At 41.3% G+C, this 27,588-nt stretch overlaps 2 protein-coding genes across 6 annotated transcripts in view; one reads left to right on the top strand and one right to left on the bottom strand.

The window, feature by feature from the left end:
* On the bottom strand, positions 1–18,026 carry ECD (ecdysoneless cell cycle regulator). Its single transcript, XM_081956185.1, has 14 exons — positions 17,894–18,026; positions 16,491–16,710; positions 14,457–14,574; positions 14,154–14,241; positions 13,771–13,949; positions 12,927–13,119; positions 11,620–11,748; positions 9,641–9,766; positions 8,045–8,130; positions 5,224–5,330; positions 3,301–3,481; positions 1,640–1,707; positions 1,243–1,460; positions 1–490 (listed from the first exon to the last, which is right to left on the bottom strand). Exons 2-14 carry the CDS (start codon positions 16,690–16,692, stop codon positions 266–268), a joined length of 1,920 nt encoding a protein of 639 aa, XP_081812311.1. The 5' UTR covers positions 16,693–16,710; positions 17,894–18,026; the 3' UTR covers positions 1–265.
* FAM149B1 (family with sequence similarity 149 member B1) overlaps positions 17,970–27,588 on the top strand; it is a 22,475-nt gene continuing 12,856 nt past the window's right edge. For all 5 annotated transcript variants that reach the window (XM_081956190.1, XM_081956189.1, XM_081956187.1 and 2 more), the window contains exons 1-6: positions 17,970–18,161; positions 20,006–20,101; positions 20,812–20,932; positions 22,032–22,171; positions 23,562–23,681; positions 26,627–26,794. In XM_081956190.1, coding sequence (XP_081812316.1) covers positions 18,112–18,161; positions 20,006–20,101; positions 20,812–20,932; positions 22,032–22,171; positions 23,562–23,681; positions 26,627–26,794 — 695 coding nt within the window. In that variant the 5' untranslated portion in view covers positions 17,970–18,111. The remainder of the gene's footprint in view (positions 18,162–20,005; positions 20,102–20,811; positions 20,933–22,031; positions 22,172–23,561; positions 23,682–26,626; positions 26,795–27,588) is intronic.

The following is a 27,588-nucleotide window of genomic DNA, read 5'->3' as shown; positions in this document are numbered from 1 at the left end:
TTTGCAAGAAAATTCCAAGTATTTTAATGAATATAAAATGGATTTCAAAAATATTTGCAAGAGTCCATTTTCTCGGCGCTTTACAATTATTTCAGAAAACAGATTCCACCAGATGGTTAAGTCGTTGAGAAGGATATTCCAAATGATTCAAATCTGCCTGCAAAAGCATCTTCGGAGAAGGGTGTTTTTGTTAAAAAATAATAATGCTTTTACTTAGCAATGTATCCTTTAAACGAGGAAACCAATGTATTGCATCAATGAATTGCTAGTGAGGTTTTTGGTCAGTATTATCTGGCAAATGCACTCCCATGCTCTGCAGAATGTTAGAAGCAGGTCCTGCTAATCCAACTTGAGCATGATAGGATTCCAACAAGTTAGTTACAAGGTTCACATCAATGTCCACAGGTGTTGTATCAGGATCTTCTTTATTTTGATTGCCTTTCAAATCTGGGTTAGGGTCTTCATGTGGAAATACTTTACCAGATCTCTCCTATGTTAAATAAAACAATATAAGAAAATGTAAGGCATTTTTGTTAACACTAGACTCAGATGTCATTTAGAATGAAAAAAAAACCCTCAAATGCTATGTGTTTTCATATTATAGCTGACTTACAGGAAAAAAATAATAATCCTAACAGCCATTCCTTCTGTTCTGACTGAGGCTTCCCAAGAGCATGAAGCAAACTCATTCTGACAAAAACTCCTTTTATTAATTTACTGTGAATTCTGCTCATTCAAATCCTCAAGGGAGGATTTACAGTCACAGACCTTATCTGGCCTGGGGAGCTGGCAGGCTGATACCTGCAAAACTTGGCAAAGAGTCTCAGAGAGTCACGAACCAATTAAGTGAACTAATTGTCTCCTGCAAACTCCACTCCCCTTTTGCTCCTCTTTTACTTCCTCTGGGAGGGGCCATTCATCGCCCACCTGTGGCCTTACTCCCAAGTCAACCCCTGTTCTTTAGCTGTTCCCTTCGTCTGGCAATTTTGTGCATGCACACAATGGGAACAGGCTCCAGCTGTTCGTTTTCCTCACTGATATTTGCCTCTGAAGGCAGCTGATAACTGGCATATGACTCTGCCCCCCTCTCTGCCTCCGACACAGAACCCTCATCAGAGCCTTCCCTAGTCTCCAGGACTGGCCCATGTTCCTCCCCAGCCTCCTTGCTGTCCGAATCTGCTGCCAGCTCCGCAGGCCGCAACCTCTTAAGTCACCAGAAAGATGGTATAAGTTTAAACGTACCCCTTTCTTCTGACTGGTAAAGCTTCTGCCAATAGTAGTGGATGACAATTCGTTATCCATTTCATTCATGTATGTTTGGAGATTTTCGGTGGTTTCATTCCAAGATGCTGTATCTCCTTGAGAATCAGCTTTTAAATCACTCTCTTCGTCGCTATCTAAGAATTCAAATTCTTCTTCTTCTTCTAAGTCATCAGAGTCCAGCTCCTCTAAATTTGGCCCTAGAAGCAACACAGTAATGGTGTCAGAATAAGACTAAAAGCAAGTGATACTTGGGCAGAGAGAAAGGGAGGTATCCAAAACCAGTGCGTATGTGTCACTCCGGGACAGATGGAAGGGAAACTTTAATCTCAAACCACTTGATTCTGCTAATCCCCTTGGCCTGATCCAGGCAACTCACCCAGGATATTATCCAAAGCCTCTGCGAAGGAGTCAACATCAAAACTGACAGGGCCCTTAGCGGAAGACCTGAAAGTTAAGAATTCGTCATTATATTTTATATTGTTGGTTTTCGAAATAATGATATAATGCAGAAGACTTTAGAAATGATTTTTTAGAATCAGCAGCAATTTCTGTGGACAGAATGACTTCTTCACCCCTTTGCCTCTCCTTTCTAGAACAGAGTAATCAAAATGCACTTTTGATTTGGTGAAAATTCCCCCCCTTTTCTTTTGAATGTCTAGATAGGCCTCTAACAAAATAATCAGCATGGAACTGCAGCATGTTTTCCTTATGCAGATGAGAAAAGATTTTTATAAATAAATATTGATCACATAAATATTATTTTTAAATATTAAATATTATGTTTAAATATAAGCCACAATTAAAAATAAGGGTTAATCATCACTATCATTGTGGCAGTAGGATTGAGCAAACTTGCATTTAGAACAGATACATTATTTAATTGCTACTAGTTGATAACCTGGCGTTGCCCGGGTATTTATTTATCCATACATTTGTCCTCAAAAATAATCCCGGACCAAGCGTAATTTTTAATGTTGGATTTTCCCCCTTACTAGAGGGATCCCCCTTGTGGAGTACTGTGAAGCCGTTACTATGTCAACTCCCCTGCGCTGTACAGTGGAAGCCATTTTACGGCAGTACGGCAGAAGCCATTTTAAGGCACAACAGGCTGTATCTTAACAGAACATCTCTCCCCGAGGGGTGCCTTACCCCCACAATATTTGTTTCCAGAGGGTAAGTCATCAGTGTACCAAATTTGGTTGAAATTGCTCAAGGCGTTCCAGAGTTATGCTGGAACACACACACATTTTATACATAGAGAGAGAGAGAGATATTTAAAGATTTAATTAAAGTAAACATGCAGTAATTCTTTGCTGTTATATAATTTGCCTGAATCAGGCAGATGTATAGATCTTCTACATCAGAAGCCCCCAAGCCCTCTCCCAGTACCAGGCTGTAGCCTGATCGAAACTGGGTTGCACAAGTGATGGGCAAGTGTGAAGCTCCACTCGTGTGAGTGGAGGGCACTCACATGCAAGCAGTCTTCGGTCTTCGGTCATGTGAATGGAGCTTCGCCTGAAAGCACAAGCACACTCACATGAGGGGAGTTTCGCATGTGAACACAAGTGCTGCCACGCGCAAGTGCCCTCTGCCCACAAAGCTCCATTCACGTAAGTGGAGGGTGTGCCCACCGCTTACACCAATGGAGCTGTGTGGGTGCACCTGCTACTCGCACACTCCCCCACGCCGGGTTTGGCTGCCAAGGTGGAAAGGTTGGGGACCACTGTTCTGTATCAAATTATTTTATTCTGGTTATTTTCTACATGTTATGTCGAATGAGTTTTACCACTGATTTTCTGCCAGAAATTTGCAGGTTCAAATGAAGTTCCGTTTCAGGAAACTAAGGAAAAGTTGCATTTGCAATTTATGCCAATGATTTTGTGAATACTTAAAAAGTTGTTTTACCAAGTAACATTGTTTTTGACAGATACTGTACAAATTTGATCTTTTCACAAATTTGGCTTACATTATTTGAAAATGATTGACCCATACAGAAATTATTACATTATATGGAAGCATGTTATATAACTAACCTACCGTGGCATTTCTGCTCCTTCGTATGTTGAGACTTTGGATATGAAAGCCTTCATGCTTTCAGCAACCTCAGTCAAGTCATAGTTCTGCTTTTCCTCTGAGGCACATGCAGATTTATTTGTGCCAGATGTCTCCTTCAGAATCTGATCCAGAGCATCTGGAGAAATCTCCAGCCAAGTGTCATCTAAGAGAGAAGCATGTAGTGTGAGCTTTTGATTTATTTATTTAGTAAACAAATTTATAAAGCTGCCTGCTGTGACTCTGAGTGGCTTATAGATAATAAACACATAATTAATAATACTGCCTGTAAAAAAGAAAACATATGTGAAAGTTGCAAACAGCTGCCTATATATTAGGAAAAGATGAAATGTCCAAAAGAGCTTTTAATTTTTTGCAGAAATTGTGAGAGAGCTGACACCATATTTTTTGGAGTATAAGATGCACCGGAGTATAAGACTCAGCAAGATTTTGAAAGTGGGGGGGGGGGAGTTTTTGCACGCTGCAAACCTCCCAAAAACGGCCCATTTTTTGCAAAAACGAACCCGTTTCCCCCTCCAAAGGCATGAGTAGTCTTTAGGGAGCTTGCAGAGTGCTCCTGGTGGGGGTGGGGCAAAAACCGGCCCGTTTTTTGTTTAAAAAGGGGGGGCATGGATAGCCTTTAGGAAGCTTAGAGTGCTCCTGGGGGGCTGGGTTTTTTGTTTTTTTGTTTTGTAAAATTGAGCAAAAAAGAGGCCGTCTTTTGCTCCTTTCTGCCCTCCCCAGCCCCCAGGAGCTCTCTAAAAGCCTCATACAGGCTCTGCGTGGCCATTTTGGTGAAGAGGCGGGGTTTCAGGAGGCAAAAAAATGCTGCATTCAGTGTATAAGACGCACCCAGATTTTCAGCCTCTCTTTTGAGAGAAAAAGATGCATCTTATACTCCGAAAAATACGATAAGTCTGAATGAAGCCATGTTGCTAAATGCCAAATTCGGAATCGTCAGAATACTCTCCAGAGTTTGCATATCTGTCTTATACTGAACACAAGTTTCCTACTATTAGGTCCTCATATGCTACTGAAACTGCCACACAATCATGCAATCATGATGTGGGTCCTTGGCAACTAACTCTCAATTACAATATAGGATGGTCCTGGGATTGTAATTAGATACTTTAAAAAAAATCACTATCCCATACGTTTGATTAATCTCAGCTGTAGCGCTTCAAACACTATTCTCATTATTCACTAAGAAGAAAGGTATTTACCGTATTTTTCAGAGTATAAGATGCACCTTTCCCCCCCAAAAAGGAGGGTGAAATTCTGAGTGCATCTTATACACTGAATACAGAATTTTTGGCCTCCTGAAACCCCGTTCCCTTCACAAAAATGGACGTGAAGAGGTTTGGGAGGCCTGCAAAGTGTTCCTGGGTGCTGGGAAGGGCAAAAACCAGCAAAAATGGGGCGTTTTTTGCTTGTTTTTGCCCCCCCAGCCCCCAGAAGCACTTTCAGCCCCCAGAAGCACTTTCACAAAAGATGAGGCATGCAGAGGGTTTGGGAGGCTTGCAGAGTGCAAAAACCTTCTTTAAAAATTTACCTCTTCAAAATCTTGATGCGTCTTATAGTCTGAAAAATACGGTTATACCCTTAAGGCAGCTGTTCCCAAGCTTTTAGGCTCTGTGGACTGGTAGCAGCAGGCGTGGGGATCACTTGCACGAATGGAGCTTTGTGCGCTTGCCTGCTTCTTGCGCGTCCCAATTCCTAATAGCCTGCGGCCTAGTACCAGGCTGCGAATTGGGGGGGCCCTGCCTCAAAGTACTTAATGAAATGTCATTTTCATTCCTTTAGGATGGCCAAAAGAGGAAGAAAAATAAAAATCAATGAATAAAATAAAAAACATCTACATGTTTCTGGAACTCTCATCATTATTTTTAAACCTCTCCCACTACTTACCATCCTCTGGAGGTAGAACGTCTGAGCTCTTTTTCAAATCCTCCAAATTAAAGGAATTTTGTTTTAATATCGTCAGAATTTCTTCTCCTGGGCTAACGGCAACTGAGCTATTAAAAGAAACACAACACCGAAATACAGAATGAAAAGTATTGAACCAGCCATGTTTAGAATTACTTTTCCACAACTGATCCAATCATAAACTTAATATCATTTTCACGACCAGGATCATAATTTGCTATAAACGTTGTTATAGTTTCTAATGCTGTAATTTGGGTTATACCGTGTTTCCCCCAAAATACGACCTGTCCTGAAACTAATGCCTTGCCACATTTTTCGGGTGGGCAAAAATATAAGCCCACCCCCGAAAATAAGCCCCCTGGACAACCCCCCCCCCTCCGGCCAGACAGAGCACTGCTCACCGACCTAGCAGTATCCCGAAGGCGCCAAGCCACGGGAGCCGGGGGGGAGGGAGAAAGGCGCTCACGTTGCTTGGAGCCTTCAGGATACCACTAGGTTGGAGAGTGGCATTCTGCCTCGCCGGAGGGGGGAATTGCCGGGCGGCTGCTCCCTTGCGAGCGGCCTCCCAAAGAGCCGGGCACAGCCTCAGGGGTGAAGCAGCCATGAGGTGACCACGCTCATGAGCAGCCGCCCGGCAAACCCCTCTCCAGCTGGGCAGAGCGCCATTCACTGACCTAGGGGGTATCCCTAAGGCGTCAAGTGACGTGGCACTCTGCCCGCCCCCCAGCTCCTGCGGCTTGGCACATTAGGGATACCCCCTAGGTCAGTGCATGGAACTCTGCCTGGCTGGAGAGGGGGGTTGCGCGAGCACTTCTCCCTGATCTCCCTGCAGGGCCAGGGTGCCACCGCCACTGTGCTCCGAGCATAACTTCTTTTCCAGCTTCCAAACTCCAAAACCTGGATGCTGAGCCTTCCAGCAGCGGCCGCTCTAGGAGTGCGCTCTATGGTTGTGAGCTGGCTGCTAGAAGACTGCCCACAACCATAGAGTGCACTCTAAGAGCGGCCGCTGCTAGAAGACTCAGCAGCTGGGTTTTGAAGTTTGGAAGCTGGAGAAGTAGTTATGCTCGGAGTGTGGCGGTGGCGGCGGTTGCAGGGAGAGCTGGCCCAGGGCATGGTGAGGGTGGGAGGCCTGCTTGCTGGGGGCAGAACAGGCACTCGTGCAACCCCCCTCTCCAGCCGGGCAGAGCTCCATGCACTGACCTAGGGGGTACCCCTAATGTGCCAAGTTGCGGGAGCTGGGGAGCAGGCAGAGCGCCACGTGCCTTGGCGTCTTAGAGATACCCCCTAGGTTAGTGAATGGCACTCTGCCTGGCTGGAGAGGGGGTTTGCCAGGCAGCTGCTCGTGAGCGTGGTCACCTTATGGTTGCTTCGCCCGTGGCTGTGCCTGGTTCTTTGGGAGCCAGTTTGCAAGGGAGCAGCTGCCCGGCAACCCCAAAACAATAAGCCCCCCCCCCCCCCCATAATAAGCCCAAAGCCATATTTCGTGGGGCAAAAGAAAATAAGACCGTGTCTTATTTTGGGGGAAACACAGTAACATTATAATTAGTTACTGAAAACAACACTAAGAATAGCTTAGGATTTTTCTTTGTGACCCTGCAATCCCTTGCTTTAGGGTGGGGTCAGGGCGCCTATAGCTGAGCATTTACTGCCCTGATCCCCTTCCTGACACCTACATGGAATTCACAAGCAATTACTCATTGCATCCAGAGAGAAATATTTGCTTCTGATTGTGAGGTGAGAGCTCCACCTCTAGGCCACCACATGGCTCAAGAATAGTTTAAAATAATTGATAGAATTCAATAGATCTAAGACTGACTGACTGAAATAGTTATGAGAACAGGAGTTAGAAAAGATAGATGGTAGGACTCTTTTGTGTAAACCTGATTAATAAAATTAGATAGGAGGTTTAGGATTTTTATAGCTATAAACGTACTATTACTCCTATGATTGTAATTGTAACATGATGTAGAATTATTTTATGGCCTCTCTATAAATATAAATGTCACAGAGAGGAGAGGGACAACCTATTTTCCAAAGCACCTGAGGCCTGACAAGGTACAATGAAGGCAAATGATCAGGGAGAGATTCAACCTAGAAATAAGGAGAAATTTTCTGACAGTGAGAACAGTCAACCAATGGAACAGATGTTGCCTTCAGAAGTTGTAGGAGCTTCATCACTGCAGGCTTTCAAGAAGAGACTGGACTGCCATTTGTCAGAAATGGCATAGGGTCTCCTGTATGAGCAGGGGGCTCGAATAGATGCCCTACAAGGTCCTTTCCAACTCTGTTATTCTGTATTCTGTGTTCCTTTTTGACTGGGATTGGACATTGTCCCAATTGAGGGTTATCTATGAAAATATCCTTTCTGAACCACATTTCTAATCGTTTCAGGACTTATAAATCACAACAGATAAATATAACAGATTATAGCATGGCTTTAATACATTTATTCATTTTAATTCTATATCTTTTCAAATACAGTATTATATTTCAAATGAATAAACTCAATTGAGTTTCGTATGGCTTTCTCTCAGACGGTTACAAAAGTAACTGTGTTCTGCATCGGAGTCAAATTCAAAATGTCAGTGTTTTTTTTTTTTACTGTTTACCTTGATTTCTAGAAGACCACACATCTTCCTTTGGGGGAGAAACATTGATCAGATAACAATACAATCTAGAAACACCCATAGGTAGTGTATTAAGCCAGCAGGAGTAATACTTTCTTATGTTTCCACATTTAATCATTCACAGAGATTAGCAATACCAATCCAAGAAAATTAAAATGCAACCGACTTTATCTCACCTTTCTGAGCCTGCTAGAGTCTGTAGAAAATAGTTTTCTGCCATTTGCAACTGAAGAAGATACTGAGCTGACCCTTCTATTTCGCCCTTTGAAAAAAACAAAACAATAGTCAATGTAGGCTTCTTAAGTCAGAGACCCACAAAGGAATATACAAAAATCTGTTCACCTACAATTACAATATATTATACCAAGATGGTGAAACACTTTCTGCAAAAGCACAAAAGTTGTTGTTTTGCTGCTAAAAGGCCTGAGGAAGCTACATATTTTTCTGTTTGCAATTAAATCAGACATATAAGAGATCATTTGTAGCTTAGGGTTGAACTGTGGGGTCCTTGATGCTCTCTGAGTATGATGGCTTTTAGACATTTCATTACCAAACTAGGTAACATTATCAGTGCTAGTGATATTGCATAGTTTGATAATGAAATGCCTGCAACAAGAAAACAAATGAGCTTTGTCAAACCAAACCACTCAGTGGTTTTGCATAACCCTAATCATTACTACTTTGTTGTGACATGTTTACAACCCAACTATTGTTTTTTTTTAAAGAAGGTGATGGTACATATCACAATGATATAAACCTGTCAAAGGCATGATTGAATGGAGTTAATAAACATTCGTGATATAAACAAGGGTTGAACTGGGTTATTAGGAAAAAATATTCCAAAATACCTTTCAATCAAAAATTTCAGTAGTTGGAACTTCTCCAACTTTGTTTGTGAGTGTATGCATATATAAGGAATAACACGTATGCTTACAGTCAACAGAAAGCAGACAGACATTTAACAATCCAAACAGTCCAAAAATGGCTTCATTCCATGAAGCCGGATGGTTTCGTTATACCCCTAACAATCACCTTTAAAGCTCAGAAACACCTTAGAACAGTGATGGCTAACCTGTTTGTTGTCGGGTGCCAAAAGCACATGTGTGTGCAACAGCCGTGCACGTCCCCACCCCCATAATGCAATGTGCATGACACCCCCCACATGGGTGCCCTGTGCTTCCCTCACCCCCATGCATGCACGGACATCCCTGAGCCCCATTTTTGGCCTAGCAGGCCTCCCTGCAACCTCCTGGGACCAAAAACGGGCTGTGGGGGAGGACCCCTCCGTGCTCCTCCCTGCGCATGTGCACATGACTCCAGTGCATGCACCCCACCCCCCATGCATATATGGCAGAGACCCAAAAACCAGCTGGCTGGCGGGAGGTGCGCACGCATGCGTGGTACAGCTCAGCTGGGGTAACGGCTTGCGTGCCTGCAGAGACGGCTCCGCATGTCACCTGTGGCACGCATGCCATACTTTCGCCATCACGGACCTAGAAGAATGAATCCTAACATCTGAGAGAATTGCAAACTATCCTGTTTGAATAGCAAAGATGAAGGTATTTTGTTTATGAATATGCAATGAATAAATATTTCTTTATTTGATTTATATCCCACCATTATATTAACAGCCCAGAGTAGTGTGGACATTGCTCCTTTTAAAATATAAATTTAGACTATGGCTTAAAGTGTGGCAACATTATACGAACAACAGACCATTTCACTGAAGAGCTAAGGCAGGTTTGTTTTCTTCCAAATAATACACATCTCACCTTAAAATAATTGTTCTTCTGGAGAGCTCTGAGAAAGCTTTCCCATAATGGGATATTCAGTATTTGTTTCTTGGAATCAGGAGAAGCTGAACTATACTTTGAGCATAAAATTTCAAAGCCATGAGCCTGTGAACAATAGAGGGGGAAAAAATAGTATAATATTGTATAATAGCAATAGCACTTAGACTTATATACCGCTTTAAAGTGCTTTACAGCCCGCTCTCAGCGGTTTACAGAATCAGCCTATTGCCCCCAACAATTTGGGTCCTCATTTTACCCACCTCAGAAGGATGGAAGGCTGAGTCAACCTTGAGCCTGGTGAGATTTGAACTGCCAAATTGCAGGTAGCTAGAAGTCAGCAGAAGTAGCCTGCAGTACAGCACTCTAACCAGTGCACCATCCCAGCTCATAATAATCGCATCTTAATGTTAGAATTGTTGCAATACATTTTCAAAGTAAAGACATTTGCTTTGTATTGTATTTTAATATCTGGTCACTCTGTGGAAACACCACCTTTGATTAGCAATTATACAGAGTACAAAGAAGTAGTTTACTGTGGCCATTTTCTGCGATGGATTTCTTTTCCTTTTTAGTCCTAATCCAATGTACAGCCCTAAAACTAGCTGGTGGTCTCATATCCAAATATTAACTAGGTCTAACCTGGCTTATTTGTCAAAATTAACTAAACTCAGCTAGGGCTGCCACCTGCTAGAGAACAATCTTTAGATGAAATACCTTAAAATATGATTTGGAATAAATTAGGGAAAACTAGAGTCAAAATCCAAATGACTGCAAAGGGAGGTGCCCTGCTATATTTAGGGGAAAATTTATAGTTATTATTACATTCTTTTGATGTAGAATTAATATAGAATACCGTGTTTCCTCAAAAATAAGACAGGGTCTTATTTTTTTTTTGATCCCTGAAATAAACGTTTGGCCTTATTTTCAAGGATGTCTTATTATTTTTGAGTTGCAGGAGGCCTTTTAACCTTGGCCCGCAGATCAGCTGACCCAGAGAGGCCAGGAGTTCTGTCTCTGTTTCTGGCACACTCTTGCCAGCCCTAGTGTCGCTGGGCCTGCCGCTCTTTTTGCGGCCACCACTAAGAGAAGGGGTGTGGTAGCTAGGATTTGCGGGAGTGGCCTCTGTGAGGGCATTCTGGAAGGATGGCAGGTGCTTGTGGGGCATGTTCCTCCCCCTTCCTGGAAATGGCAGAGACCGGCTGCATATGTGTTTAAATATTGTAGGGGAGGGCTTATTTTCGGGAAAGGGCTTATTTTAGTGCATGCGCTCAAAAGCCCGATTGCGCTTATTATCCAGGGAGGTCTTATTTTCAGGGAAACAGGGTATTAGAGAATGATGTGTATGTTGCTGTCAACTTAAAGAGGCTGAATAATGGGATAAATTGAACATTATCTTAATAAGATTTTGATTTAACATTAGCTAACAAAACACTTTATTTTAAAACAACCAAATGTTTATATCCAACTAAAAGAGATTTCCTTACAAATTACTTAAAATAACTTACCCACTTTAAATACTTCTCTAGATCCTATATTAATGCCCTCCCTTAGGCAGATCCTCAGGCCATTGTAACCATGCAAAGCTCTTCCCTCTTGCAAAGCAGGGGAAGTGAAATTAATAAAACACTTGGTTTTACGTTGATACTCCGGTATGACAATTACCGTCTTGAGGCCAGAAGCACCTGGCTACCTGAATAAATCCTATTACATATATTTAATAATATTTGACTGGCAGCCAAAGGGGACATATGCAATTGCAGAATACTGCCGTGATCATATTGGTCTTATCTAGTTCTATTATATGTATTTTTTTAATGAATTTAGTTTGTGTATGGATTCTGGTTCTTTGATTGCCTGTGTTTGCTTGTGTGCCTCTACATTGTTTGTGTGTATACGTGTGTGTATCTTGAAATTAATATTTTGTTGTAAAAATATCAAGGGTCAAGGCAGATACTTACCAATTTCATGCCTAATTCATAGGCTTTGTATTGAGGGTGTGAACGAGGAGGTAACGCGTAGCCACTCCGTTTGTCTGGTACAAATGTCTGTTGAACCAGTTGTGCATATAGACACTTTGTCAAAGTAACCTGAAAATACCAGAATATTTCATTAAAGATTCACTTTCCAGATTCAAAACTTACTTGAATCTGCTTCGGCCTATTACAGTTAGTCCTTGTTTGGCAACCACAGTCAGGGCCGACATTAAGTGAAGCAGTGGCTAAGTGCAACATTGTGATTTTATTTCGGCTCTCCTTTGCTTTACAGACCTGCAAGGGTTGTAAATGAGGGCATTGGTCACAAAGGTCTACGTGAATAGCCGCCATCCAAGGTAGTTGCCAAGTGAGAACTACTGGTAATATGACTTGAAGAAGTCTGTAGAGATTTTCAGTCCTCCGTGTCCTGGTTGTCCCAAAGGTGCTTTTTCCTAAGGCAAACTGGGCTTCATTTTTTCTTTGAAGATGTTTCGCTTTTAATAAACACCAGCTGTCTGCAAGAGAGATAAATCCTTCCGTTTCCCATTATCCTGTCAGAGCTGAAGAAGCTTCTTGGATGAGAAGCGAAATGTCTTCAAAGAAAATATAAGAAAGTCCAGTTGCCTCCAGAAAAAGCACCTTTGGGACAACCTCACCTGGATGACTGAGAATCTCTACAGACTTTTAGCTATACAATTTGGGATGAGCACCCTTTGAATGGTGTGGGAATGGATTTCCAGAGGAAAAAAATGCACTGGACCAGGAGCACTACTCAGGTGACCCTGAGGACACTGATAAACCTCCAAGTACTTCAATAACCCTTTCAAAGGATGCAAATGGCCAGATATCTGCAAGGATATAAACCTTCCATTCCCCACTATTCTGTCAGAACTGAAGAAGCTTCTTGGCTGAGAAGCGAAACGTCTTCAAAAGAAAAAAACAAGAAAGTCCAGTTGCCTCCACAAAAAGCACCTTTGTGACATTACTTGAAGAATTATACAAGAAAGAGCAAGCAAGAGATTATAGAATTATAGTATAATTCTATTATACTAATTATACTATATTGTAATTATACTATATAGTAATTATAGTATAATGATAATTCTACAGTACAAGACTAACCTAACTTGCCTAATCTCCCATCTCTTGTAGAAGAGATGGGAGATTAGACAAGTTAGGATAGATTTGTCCCTAAAAAGAACAGAATTAAACCCCCAAATAAATCATTCGTAAACCACATGCGATAAGGTGAATTAGTTGAAGACTAACTCAGAAGCTTAATCCGCACTTACTGATGCCATCACACGTGTTTCAGGGGGGAAGTTTTTGAAAATGCAGCATGCTTTTAAGTCAATGGGATCTCGAAGGTAAAAAGCTTGGACTGCTGCCGACACTAACGCAGGGCGTTGCCTCAGAATTACCGCAATGCCTGCTGGAAGATAACAGTGAGCTCGATGACGAAAGGTCTGGATCTTCTCAGGATACCTATGGCACAAAATTGCAATGAGGAAAAAAATAAAATAAAAATAAGAAACATAATCCTGGCAAAGGCAACTCTTCTTATAGGTTAGAATATAAAGGGAAGAACTGGATAATCTGCAACATTTTATTTATTTTTGTTTCAGTAAAATTTTGCATGATGTTACTTTCCAATATGGAAGAAAAATAACAACTATAAATGAATGTGTTTGAACCAGCATATCGGGTATTGTATACACCCGTGATGGCAAACCTATGGCACGCATGCCAGATATGGCACGCAGATCCCTCTCTGTGGGCACGCGGTCTGTCACCAGCTGCTCTTCTGGTTTCTGGTCTTCATGGGTGCCAGACTGGCAGAAAACAGTCTGAAAATGCCCCGAAAAATGGCCAAAACCGGCCAAAAAACAGGCCGTTTTCCGGGCCATTCTTGGCATGAAAAGCACCCCAAAAACGGTCTGAAAACAGCCAGAAAATGCCCAAAAAGCAGGCATGTGCGTGCCGGTCAGCTGATCTTTGAGGTTTTGGTGCTCTAGCATGCGCACCAGTGCACATGCATGGACGTTTTGGTTTGGACACTCAGTGCTGAAAAGGTTCGCTATCACTGGTATATACAATTGTAGCAGTATATATGTATATTCAGATTCCGTCACTTACCCATTGATGCGTTTATATACTGCTGCTTTAATAGCTTTTGAAGCCACAAAATCCTCAGAATGGCCAGAAAACAATTTCAGGACCTGGGGAATTGTAGGGTTTATTCCAGGTAGTAATTTCTTCCTTTCAGGAGTCTTTGGTAATGGAATTATGCATAATTCTCCACTATGAAAGAATACCTAACAAATAGATACATATACAATTTTATTAAATCTGAAAGTTTTTTGACATTCTCTCAGAAATTATCATCAAGTCTATGACTGTAAGGGTAAAGTCTTCCCAGATCTCACAGAAAAAAATAATGAAGAAATTCAAAATAAGATTACAATATAAATTCCTAAAAAATTAGATTATTAGGTATTTGACATTCTTAACTCTCTTACCCGATGGATGCTGTTTTCAGGACTCAACCATTTTGGAAGGTAATCAGCTGCTTCTATCAGAAGGAATTCACCATCGTTATCATCCACTCTATTCAAATAAAGAGTATTCACTCATAATATGGAATTAGTGTGTCCTAATTTAATTCAATACACATGGATACCATGCTGTAATGCAGTCTTTATTCACAGAAAAAATCCTCCCCGTAAATTTTATTTCAGTAAAGCGTCTGCAAAGAATGCTTTGCAGATGCTTTACAAAGAACAATTAAAATCATTGTCTATGTAATCAGCAAATAAAAATACCTAGCTAATAATTCTGGAAATTCCTTTGTAATTTCCTTTATGAGGTAAACAATAAACCATTCATCTTCAATGTTATCTCCGAACTTTGTGTGACCAGCAATATGAGCAGGTAGATTTCCTAGAAAGAACAGAAGTTATCAGATTATTTCCAAAAAACCAATTGGCAGTCAATCCTAGAACCAGTATCTTATTTATCAATTTACAGGAAGTCAGGATAGATCATAAAACATTAAAAGCAATGAAATTTAATACCAAAATTTAAACAGCATATGCCTGGGCCTAAAATATTCAATCCATCCATACAAAAACATAACAAAGTGACAGACAGAAGAATTTGATTTAAATCAGTTAGCCAATAAAAGTACAATCAATAAAACAACACAAACCGATCCCCCTAGCTATAATTAGCAATAATTTGTGAGACAAACATATACAATTAGCAAATTTTTGCTATTTTTAGAGTAATAACTTACTCTTTGTGTCTTAACAAACACTGTAAATAGATTCCCAGAGCAGTCTGACAACTTTTAAATACAGGTAGTCCTTGGCTTACAACCGTTTGTTTAGAGACCATTCAAAATTACAATGGCACTGAAAAGAGTGACTTATGTCCATTTTTCAGCCTCCACATGATATGGGATCAAAATTGTTCACACTTATCCCCACGGTCACGTGATCAAAATTTAGATGCTTGGAAACTGGTTCATATTTATGACCATTGCTATGTCCCAGGTCATGTGATCACCTTTTGCGATTTTCTGACAAGCAAAGTCAATGGGGAAGCCAGATTCACTTAACCATTGTGTTACTAACTTAACAACTGCAGTGATTCACTATGGCAAGAAAGGTCATGGGGAAAACTCACTTAACAACTGTCTGTCTTAGCAATAGAAATTTTAGGCCCAATTGTAGCTTTAACACAAAGACTACCTGTAAAAAAATGGATTATCTTATTGTAATCATGTCAAAATAACTGTTAGTGGAATAACTATAAATTTTTCACATATACATGTCATGCCATATGACAGCTGCTTCATTTTTTTCCCTTCGTACTACACTCTGTCTGCTTTAAGCATTTAATTTTTTTGGGGGGGGTAACACTTTGTTAGAACTTATTTTAAATAATTAATATTTTTTTAAAATCCTGTATTCAGTACTAAAGATTGGCAAGAAGGTAATCAAGATAAAGCAAGGAAACAGCAGGGGTAAGAGAAAGAGAAAGGAATAGTACAATTTCCTCACAATTAGGATAAACAACTGAACGATGGGCAATCCTTTTGCCCGACTGCCCTTCAAAGGGTTTAGGAGCATGTATCACTGAAATCACTGGAGAAATATTACATTTTTCCCGTTTTTCTCAATTTTGTATGCTGCCAAAAATGATAGCTTTGCTGTGGAAAACTGCATTACTGAAAGTTGGCAATTTTGTCACCAATTTTGGCATGTGATTTGGGGATGTTATGGGTGCAGAAAAATGGGAGCTGGCAAACTGTTTGCCATCCATGGTTTAATCATGTTTGTAATTTTACAACAGATAACTATATAATATAAAAACTTAATGTTAAATCGGGTAAAGGAAAGGCACACTCAGGCTTAGGCAGCAACAGCTCTTTATTAACAAAAGTCAACTATGTACAATCCAGCGAAGGTTCAGTCTGACAGCAGCCCTTTTATAGGGAGCTGTCAGACCCTTCGACCAATCAGGTTGAATCTCTGTCCCGCCAGAACAGAGGACCTTTGTGTAAACCATTGTAACTGATTCTGGTATCTAACACTTAACATAAGGCTGTTTTTTATATTTAAAAAGCTTTGTATGACTATTAAACCTTAAAACAGTTTCAAGCTATCTCAATTTGAAACGTAAACAATAATAACCATGTTGTTTCTTGGGAATATAAACTGTGAAGAACACTGCCACTAGCACAGTGAGAATACCACTTTCCCTCTCATTTTCCAAAACATGACTTTTTAGCTACTTAAGGGGGAAGATAATGTTACAGTGCATAAAAAGAGAATTAGATACAATTGTTTTACCTTTTGCAGGTTTATACTTTAGATTAAATGACTCATTTTGCCAGATGTAGGAAACCAGGATAGGGGCAAAATGTGCTAGTATTTTTTCAATATATTGCTGGAGGATGTCCTGATGATGTTCTGGGTCTTCTGATTCCTGTATCAGGAATAACTGGTAATGGACTGCATCCTCAACAGTCACAAAACCTAACTCCTCCTCCATTCTGCATCACATAGGCCCCTTTACAAAGAGAAAGATTTTAAAGCCATTTCTACAAACTCTGCCCCAATATTAAAATGCCAGTATGGAAACAAAGGAACTATTTGCTACCCAACTGATTTGTCAATCTTAGAATGAATCATCCTCTAAAAAGAATCCTTTTTATCAATTTTTATAAATGCTTGGAATACTGCATCAAGTTTTGGTCACATCATCATAAAAAAGATGTTGAGACTTTGGAAAAGCGCAGAGAAGAGCAACAAAGATGATTAAAGGCCTGGAGACTAATACATATAAAGAATGGTTGCAGAATTTGGGTTTGGCTAGTCTACTCTAGAGAAAAGAAGGACTGGTATTCTATTCCTATTCCATTTCCTATTCTATTCTCTATTTGAGGGGCTGCCACACAGAAGGGGGGGGGGGGTCAACTTCTTTTCCAAACTACCAAAAGACAATAAATAATGGATGGAAACAAATCAAGGAGAGAAGCAACCTAGAACTAAGACGAAATTTCCTGACAGTTAGAACAATCAATCAGTGGAAAAGCTTGCCTCCATTAGTTTTGGGTGCTCCATCACTGGAAGCTTTTAAGAAGAGACTGGACAGCCACTTGTCTGAAATGGTATAGGATCTCCTGCTTGAGCAGGGGGCTGGACTAGAAGACCTCCAAAAGGTCCCTTCCAGCTCTGTTCTGACTTTCTGATTTCCTCTCAGGCACTATTTTCAGTTCAACTAAAGATCTACATAAATAATTTATTCATTGGCTTTGAAGTTGCTTTAGTCTTTGCAAAGGGAGAAAGGAAAGTCAGAATAGAATAGAGCTGGAAGGGACCTTAGAGGTCTTCTAGTCCAGCCCCCAGCTCAAGCAGGAGTTCCTACACCATTTCAGACAAGTGGCTGTCCGGTCTCTTCTTAAAAACCTCCGGTGATGGAGCACCCAAAACTAATGGAGGCAAGCTTTTCCACTGATTAATTCTTCTCACTGTCAGTAAATTTCTCCTCAGTTCCAAGTTGCTTCTCTCCTTGATTAGTTTCCATCCATTGTTTCTCGTCTTCTGGTGGCAAACTTTTATTAAACATCCACGCCTCTTTCTCTTTCTAGATAAATATGGATATCCTCATACTGTTGCCGATAAACCAGAGGGGATAAAAAATGGACGCCCGCCAAGAAGAACCAGCTCCGCTCCCAAAGCAAACGACTCACCGCAGATCCGCCTAAATCCACCGCCTGGGCGCCCTAAGCCTCTTACGTCATCGCCGCGCGCCGCGGGCCTGCGCGTCCCCACTCTCGCCACCATAGAGAAGGGACTTCCGCTCGGCCGGAGAGGCAGGAGAAGGAGGGGGCGTCGCCATGGCGGCCGGGGCCGAGCCGGCCAGCCGGCTGCGCCGACGAGGACCGAGATGAGTCGCTGAGGCGGGAGGATGATCTCGCGATACACCCGGAAGCCGGTGCCCCCCGACGTCCAGGGGATGTGAGTGACGTTCTCGTGGGCCAAACCCGAGGCGCGGGTCCCTCGGAGCCTTTCCCAGGCGTCTGCCAGCCCTTCCGGAGAAGCGGTCTGCCTTCCAGGGAGCCCTGCGGCGGCCTGACGAGGCTCTCTTTGCCGCCGCCTCTTGCTCTGAATTCCTCTGCGTTGTTCCCACGTTCTTTGGCTCGAGGGGCTGCCGGAGGAGGGCTCCCCCTAGCGGTTCGAGGCAGCACTGCACCCGCCTCTGCTGCAGATTTATTTAAGAGACAAGCGGGCGCATCCTTGGGCGGGCGGGAGGTCAGTCCAATCCCGGGACCAGGGCCTGTGAGAGGAGTGAGCTCTGGGCTTCGTTGGGAAGTGCTCCAATCAATCAATAATCAATAAATCCGATCAGATTAACAGAGTTGGAAGGGACCTTACAGGCCGTCTAGTCCAAGGGTCGACCTTAAACACTCAAAGAGCCATTTGGACCCATTATTTCCCACACAAAAGAAAACACTGGGAGCCACAAAACGATTCCTGTGCCTGAGTATTTCATTAATATATATTAATGAAAGTTTCTGTTTTCTTCTGAAATTTTTCTTTTCTTGGATTTATCCGTGGCTAAATTTATACTGGGGATTGAAAAGCCCAATAAATAGTGTGCCGTTGTGACACATATTTTGAGTGACAGGGAGCCGCAGCAGAGGGATGAAAGAGCCACATGTGGGTTGCTGACCCCTGATCTAGTCCAACCCCCTGCCCAAGCAGGAGACCCTACATCTGCCTCTACCTAGGATCGAACTCACAACCTCCTGATTGTGAGGTGAGAGCTCCACCTCTAGGCCACAGCAGCTTCACTAAATCCAATTGAGAGACCTTGGCTTGATTTGTTGAGGCATTTGTTGCATTTGCACAATATGCAAAGAAAAGCAGAGAGTTCACTAGTCATCTCTGGGTTTGTGCAGCCATAATTAGTAACTGGACTCTCACATGCTAAATAAAAACTAGTACAGTACAAGCAGTCCTTGATTTGCAACCACAATGAGGCCCAAAATATCTGTTGCTAAGCAAGGCAGTTGCTAATAGAGTTTAGCCCCATTTTACCACCTATTTTATACAGATGTTAAATGAATCACTCCAGTTGTTAAGTGAATCATGCAATTGTTAAATGAATCTGGCTTCCCCATTGACTGCTTGTCGGAAGCTAGCTGGAAAGTTTACAGATAGTGATCACTTGCCTCCATTATGCTGTAACTGTCGTAAATACATGCCAGTTTCCAAGCATCTGAATTTTGATCATGTGACTATAGTGATGTTGCCAACTATCATAAGTGTGAAAACGAAGCATAAGTCCCTTTTTTCAGTACTGTTGTAACTTTAAATGGATCATTAAACAATTGGTTGTGAGGACTATCTGTAATTTCCACCTTGTTTAAACCAGATCTTTGTTTTTAATATATTTCAGCAAGGCATTAAATAACACTGCATTATATACATTTATACAACAGTGCTGGGACATCCATTGACTTCTTGTTCAAATATTCTAAGGATAAATCAAATGTGGAAAAATACCAAAAGTTAATAGGAAAATTGGGACCTTGTAAGACTACAGTAAATTTCCCTTGTCAAGATTTCATAGGCTGATTGATTTTTCTACAGAGCTGGAGTGAACCTCAGCTGTTTCAGATTCATGAACTATGGTTGTGAATTGATCAGGATGCTTTTAAGAGAGATAATTGGCAAAAAGGTTTGTGGCTCATAAACTAGGAATTTCCTGTTGACGTTAATGAGAATTTTAATGATTTTAATGCTGTCTGTTTATTGATTTGAAGAAATTCAGCAAATGACATGTTTATTATTTTTAGTCGAGGACTTACAAAGAATACCTTAGAACATCATCCCCTGCCGGACTCACTGGATGACAGTTACCCATCCACTGAAAGTCAAGAAGATATTTCAAGGTATTAGGATATATAATTAATTGTGGTGGAGGGTTAGGAACAAGAAAGTTATAAAAGAAGCATTCTTATATCCATTTTCCTTTTTTAAAACCTCTGTTCAAAAGCTATATTGAAAAGCTGTGTTTTGGACATGAGGCTAGGATCAAAAGGAACAAGCCATACTAAACAATCAGTGACTGTATTTGGTCATGATGATAGAGCACAACCATTCTGGAAACCAACAATGAGTGTTTGTACAAAGCAAAATCAGTTTTAAATAGACACATTAGAGAGCAGAAGCATGAGAAACACATTTTTTTCATTCAATTTATATGGCTGCCCAACTCAGTATCAGTGACTTTGGGCAATTACAAAGATAAAACCTGTGTGCGCGCATTTATAATGAAGGAAAAGAGCAGGCAGACCTGGGGGTGGGGGGAGCGGAGTTGCATTCCCACAAACACTCCCAAGTCCAACCCTCCCGATTTCCATTGATCCTTTTCTGACGCCAATTTAACTGCTGAACTTTAGTTGGCCAGATTCTTGGGTATATAGGTTTGGGGGCGGGGGAGAATTCCGTGTTGCAACCTTACCAGTGGTCCTGACTCTTTGCATCTGACATTTTGCACACACACACTCATTTGAAAAAATTAAGTCATCAGTATGCATATTATTTTCTGTCAAGATTGATTTTTACCGTTTTTCTCTTCCCTCCAAAATATGCATTTTAGTGAGTCTGAAAGTACGAAAGAGTCAAACTATAAAGCAGACAATGCAAACTCATGGTCTGCTTGTCAGAGCTTCACAGGCACCTCCACTGAAGACAGTTCTGTTTTTTCTTGGGGCTACGATGTGAGTATTGTCCTTTAACTTTAAATTGCAGCAGTGGTTCTTCACCTTTTCTTCACCACAGATCCCCTTAAATGGCTTTTGTGGCCACAGACCATGGCCGTGGGACTCCCAAGACTTAATGTTGATAGATATTGCAGGATTCAACCTGGGTTGGTCACTGGGACCTGACATTTTGTCTTCAGAGCTTTCAGGCTCTTGCTTGAGCCTATCTTCAGGGAATTTCTCTCTAGCAAAATGTGTGCTGTTCTCTGTGGTATTTACGGTGCCTGTTGTATATGGATTTTACATGTTGATTAGGGTGTGTTGATGGCTGGCTTTTAAGTCAATAGCTGTCTTTTGCTTCTGCAGCCCAGCCCTCGCCTTCTAAGTACTTGATAGATTGGTGGTAAATCAGCACTCCTATTGACTGAGTGGCTTGTTTCCCAGGCTTCAATCACTTTCTTGGCTGTTTTTGTGCCTGCTCGTCCAAAAATCTTGTAGCTGCAAAATTGGACGTGTGTCCTTGTTCATTAAATCATAACATTTCTTCAAACCTTTGCAGATCTCCTGTAATGAGATCACAGTCCCCCAGGGGTCCATGGACCACGGTTGAGAACCACTGAATTATAACATTTGGTTGAATAAGTTGAAACTCTCATACGAATCTGTATGCTTTCTCATTTTGAGCTTGAAGAATGAGTTCACGAATGACTTTGTTAGAGAGCCTCTACAAATTTAGAAATATTTGTTTTAAAAAATCAAAACCAGAATTTAATGGCCTTGATAATTATTATAATTTCCAAATGTAATTGTTTTATTTTTCATCCGCTTTCCTCCTGAGTATTATTTTTCTAATTTGGTAAACCTGAAGATTCTATTAAGCCTAGGATGCCTTGGTTTATTTTCTCATCTATTTTAGTTGACTTTATTATAGATATCCCCGGAAGGATCTTCTTTGGGATTTTCTAAGCAAGTAGTGTCATTTCTTAAATCAGTCTTTTTTGCATAGTATTATAATATATTAATGTTATCTTTCTATTGTAAAAAAAATATTGTAAAAAGCCTTTTGAGAATATGTTTAATGTGACATAACTAATTTTTTTGCCTTTTCCTCCCCTAGGAATTTGATAAGGCTGCTACCCGGCAAGTTCAGCAAATATTCAGACACATTGATGAGCTCCTTTATGAACAAAAACCATGTTTATATGTTAGCCTAGAGGAGGAATGTGAACAATGGATGTCAAGGTTTCCTCACCTCAGGTATAGTCAAAAATATATGACTACTACGTACTTCAGAGTACTACAGAGCTATTCTGTTTACATGGGTGGTGTCCTTTATGTATGGTAAGCCATCTACTCTTTCGCCTACTTCAACCCCTGCATATTTGCTGAATGTCTTTGGGACATGCTTATTTTAATTTATTTATTTTATTCGTCAGACAAAAATCACAAATTCAAGTAAAGAAAATATGAAAATCAAAATGTGACAGGGTCTGTACGCCATAGGCATGCCAGTGCATTTACGCACGTTCCCTTAGGGGGCCTCTTAAATATGGAGTGAGGTTAGCCACACAGGTTAAGTTAGAATTAAAACTGTGAAAGTTAATGACTGAGACCACCGAAGCCGGTAAGATATTCTAGACTTTGACAGCTCTGTTACAAAAATGGAATTTTTTTAATGATCGAGTTTAGAGCGGTTCCCATTAAGTTTAAAGCAGTTGTTTGCATGTGTGACATTACAATTAAAGCTGAAAAAATCGTTTACAGGTAAAGCATTAGTAGGTACAATTTTGTATTCCATACCTTAGTCTGACCGCAAGCGTCACAGTTCTAAACTATCCAAACCAAGAACTTCAAGCCTTGTAGAATAGGGACAGAGTTATGGACAGAAGAATGCAAGACTTTTCTTTTAAAATACTTCTGAACTCACTTAATTGTATTAATGTCTGAGATGCAGTAAGGATTCCAGATAGTTGAACTGTATTCTAGGATTGGCCTAATACAGTGATGGCCAACCTTTTTGTCGTTGCATGCCGAAAGCGTGCACGCATGCACCCATAATGCAATTAATGTGTGGCCCCCGCACATGTGCGTGCAACCATGCGCATGCACGCATAACCCCCATGCAACCCCCTGCAGGTGCACATGACCCCCCTGTGCGCCCACTTCCACTCATGCACGTGTTTCTCCAGCATGCGCCCCACCCCCGCATGCGCAGCAGAGACCCCAAAAGCATCTGGCCAGTGGAAGGTGCGCACGCATGCGTGGTGGATCTGGGCTGGGAGGAAGGCGCAACTGTACGCATGTGCGCATAACCCCCATGCAACCCCCATGCATGTGCACATGACCCCCCCTGTGCGCCCACCCCCACTCATGCACGTGTTTCTCTAGCATGCGCCCCACCCCCACATGCGCAGCAGAGACCCCAAAAGCATCTGGCCAGTGGAAGGTGCGCACACATGCGCGGTGGATCTGGGCTGGGAGGACGGCACATGTGCCCACATAGAGGGTTCAGTGTGCCACCTGTGGCACGCGTGCCATAAGTTCACCATCACAGGCCTAATATATGTGTGTGTTTTTTTAGAGCAGATCATGTTTAACAAGTTTATTCAAAGCAATTAATATCTCATAATTTTCTCTTTAACCTCAGGATTGTGGGGAAGCAAATAATGGTGCCCAGTGATGAAGGCTATGGATGGTATATTAGTTCAGCGTGCAGCACTTTAGCTTCATCAGGCATGAGTCCCATGCAAGAGAAAGATCCTAGTGAGTAAGTGCCTGCGATCACTAACTCTTCACAAGGATTACAGTTATTATTTTTGACCAACTAAGCCCTTGTCATCTGCAGCAGAAAGTGAACTTTTTAAAATTACAGCCTTATTTTCATTTTAAGAGGTGAATATTCAACCGTTCAGTCCATTTATATCTTGAGAAGTTTTCTATACAAACCAGGGTTTTTATTTTTGTTTTGTTAAGTAAACAGCTGTAGTATCAATAATGCATCTCTTCCCTATACAAGCTATATTCCTAAGAAGCGTTGACATTATTGGTCTGGCTCTACAAAAACAAGAAAGGTCTTTGTGCCTATTTTCTATATTAAATGGTAAAGGCTCCCCTTGCACATATATGCAAGTTGTTCCTGACTAGGGTGAGGTGCTCATCTCTGTTTCAAAGCTGAAGAGCCAGCATTGTCCGAAGACGTCTCCGTGGTCATGTGGCCAGCATGGCTAAATGCCGAAGGCGCACAGAACGCTGTTACCTTCCCACCAAAGTGGTCCCTATTTTTCTACTTGCATTTTTACATGCTTTCGAGCTGCTAGGTTGGCCGAAGCTGGGAGAAGTAATGGGAGCTCACTCCCTTATGTGGCACTAGGGATTCGAACCGGCGAAGTGCCGACCTTTCTGATCGACAAACTCAGCATCTTAGCCACTGAGCCACCGTGTCCCTCACTTTCTACATTATAAGTTTTTAAATTGGAGATAATTTCACTAGAAACTATATGAAAAAAAAAGTTCAGTTACTCTTTACAAGTTGCTGCTGAAAGGGAAAAAGCTACTGCTTAATTTTCTGTTTAGATCTGAGCTCTGGACAATAATAGCTGAAATATTGATAGAGTGGTAGTTGTTTCCATGCCAATGGATAATCAAACATCATATACTTGGTTATATAGAAACTGTATAAAACCTAATGAATTAATGAAGAGGTCAGCACAGTAACCACAGGTTATTTTGACTCAGACTAATTATTTCAATCTGAGCAAAAAATTTGGGCAATCTGTGAAGGACAAATGTTTTTTGGATAAATTAAGAAACCTGCCTTTGAGGAAAGGAGAGTATAAAATTGGGTTAAAGGTGGTGAAAGTATTTTGAGAGTGGTAGTTGTCCAAATTGAATCTGTATTCAATTTCAAGGCCAAATATTTTCAAAAATGGTTAGGAATGTGAGGAGTCCTTGGTTTTTTAGTTTGGTTGTTGAACGTTTGAACGTCTTGCAGACGTTTCAAACTAGGTAACATCATCAGTGCTAGTAAGGAGTGGGGTTTGCTCTCAGTTTATATTCTAGCGGCTTGTCCTCTCAGTGTTAGTGAGGGAGGTCTTAGAGGTTCTTGGGTTGGGCTGTTTACTGTTGGCTTGTTTGACAGTTTCTTGATTGAGGCATTGTTTACTTGATTGTTGGTCTGATGTTTAATCTTGGAGTGCATCTGTGCTGATTGTTGGTGGTGTTTTGGTCTTTTTGTTCTCTTTTTGATTTGCTTATTCTCTTTTGTGTAGTATGTAGACATTGTTTCTGTCTATGTGTCTGTTGATGGCTAATTTGTCAGAGTGCTGAGCTCCTAGAAATTCCCTAACATTTTTGGACTTGGCTTGGTCTAGAATGGTCACAATTGAAATAAAAGTTTTCATCATGTCTTCTGACTGCTAGTTGGTGTTCGTGGATGCATTCTACCAGTCTTCTGCCTGTTTGTCTATGCAGTGGCTGTTGCAATCATTACATTGTATGTTCTCAATGACTCCTGTTTTTTCTTCTGGGACTTTTGATTTGCTTAGGATGTTTTGAAGGGCTTTAGTTGGTCAAACAAGCCAACAGTAAACAGGCCAACCTAAGAAGACCCCCGTCACTAACACTGACAGGGCAAACCACTAGAACATAAACCGAGAGCAAACCCCACTCCTTACTAGCACTGATGATGTTACCTAGTTTGGGTAACCAAACGTCTGTAAGAAAACAACCAAGCTCAGAGAGCACCAAGGACCCCTCATTTCAACCCTGAGCTACAGATATTCTCCTTTATTGGTTATGCATATATTTTTTTCTATTTTCATATTATGACTGCTTCTATGTTTCCCCTCTCCAGTACAATTAGAAAGGGAGAAATAAGATCTTCCATACGTGAGAATGAACTATCAACAGATCCCATTCTTTGTATCCCATTCAGGATTTAGTCATTCAGAATTCTTAATACTGCAGGCTTATGTGTAGAAGTAGTTCTCATTTAGGGATTGCAGTTGGCGCCAGCGAAGCGGTCTCTAAGTGACATGGTCACTAAGCAAGCCACATGACAGAGAGACTGCAAAGACTACTTAGTTGCTGCCATCTCCTTTAGATAACGTTTTCTGTGTCCTGTGCCTGACCCATTTTTCCCCAATAACCTCAAATTAGCAAGTTCACCTCTTTTACCTTAATATTAGTTGATTAGAACTCTCCCTTGGACTCTGCTGCCTGAAGCTGACCAGATCTTAAATTAGTTTCACACTGGAGTCTTTTATTATCATAAATGCATGCTATTGGTTGGAAAGTGAAATCTTTATTACCATTTGTTACTGTCATTTATGAATAGTCACTATCCAAGGCAGTTGCTAAATGAGGACAACCTGTACCTTGATTTTTGTTTTACAAACTCTATGGAACTACAATCTTTTGTTTATTTTTAAAACTAATCATGCGGTGCAGATGCACTGTATGGAAGTAGATACACTCTATAGAATTTTCTGCTTTTCTTCCTTTTTTCCATTGCATCAAGTCTAAACTTGTAACTGTATGCAAAGACAATATTTTTAAATCTGTAAGCCGCTTGAGTGCCTTGTTCTAAAACCAAGCCAGGGTATAAACATTTTAAATGCAAACAAACAAACAACAGATTCTCTGCATGTTTGATCTTAAAGAGAAAGAAGCCAATGTTATTATTGACATTAAAAAGCCTTGTTTGTTGTTCAGGTTTACCATCTGGGGCAAAAAGGTTCCCCTTTCTATTTCTCTTGGCAAAGAAGACAACTTTTCCAAAATGTCTGAGCTGAAGATGTTTGAGAGTGAAGAACTAGAAGATACTGTGATTGTCTCTGAAGGAATAATGGAGGAATACTTAGCATTTGACCGCAGAGATGTGTAGGTATTGAATACATTTCACAACAACATATTTAGTGCCTTTATAATGGGTGTGTGTGTGTGTCAAACTTGATTTCATGAAGAGCCGCATCAGGGGTGTGTTTGACCTCAGGGGGCCAGGGTGGGCGTGGTCAGCTTGACATCACTTGTGTCGGAGGTGCCTGTGGTGGCCGGGTGATCTGCCAGCAAAAACGAGCATCTGAGTTCCGTTTTTGCCTGCGACAGCCTCCTGCAACCCTCCGCCAGTGAAAACAGAGCTTGCTAGGGCTGCCCGCAGCCCTCCCAAGCTCTGTTTTCACTGGCAGAGGCACTGCGGGGCTGGTCCTTTGCTGTTTCCGGGGTAGCCCCATGGGCCAGATCTAAGTACCCCGTGGGCCGGATCCGTCTCCCGGGCCTTGAGTTTGATACCCCTACTTTATAATGATCTAGAATTTTATGTTTCTTTGTAACAATAAAAAGATACACTGCGCTCAACATTATAAACCTATAAGATTTTTTTTTTAGTTCTGATTGGATGATAAGGGGCAGTAGATATTCTCTAGCAGCAAAGCCCGTCGTGAATAACTTTGGTGATTGCTTGACTTGCTCTTCTCCCATCAGAGATGCTTTAACAGAGCAGAGGCTGATAAAGGCAGGAATTCAATCAGTTCCTCCTGCAACGTGGAAAAGAGCTCTAATAGTTGTTGTTTTTCCATTTCTGTTTCCAAATCCCAGTTCGGTAGATAAGATGGAGCTTTGTGAGAAGCCGTTGGGTCAACAGTTTTAAGCATTGAACAGCTGTAAGGTTTACATGC

This window comes from Natrix helvetica, assembly GCF_964273705.1.
Source record: "Natrix helvetica genome assembly, chromosome: 5".
NCBI lineage: Eukaryota > Metazoa > Chordata > Lepidosauria > Squamata > Natricidae > Natrix > Natrix helvetica.
This window is presented reverse-complemented; position numbering and strand designations above follow the sequence as displayed.

Coding starts and splice junctions, on each gene's coding strand:
- ECD (XM_081956185.1), bottom strand. CDS start 16,692: ATGGAGGAGGAGTTAGGTTTTGTGACTGTTGAGGATGCAGTCCATTAC. Junction 11,749..12,926: donor AAACACGTGTGATGGCATCA/GTAAGTGCGGAT, acceptor TGGTATTTTCAG/GTTACTTTGACAAAGTGTCT. Junction 3,482..5,223: donor CGTTCTACCTCCAGAGGATG/GTAAGTAGTGGG, acceptor CTTCTCTCTTAG/ATGACACTTGGCTGGAGATT.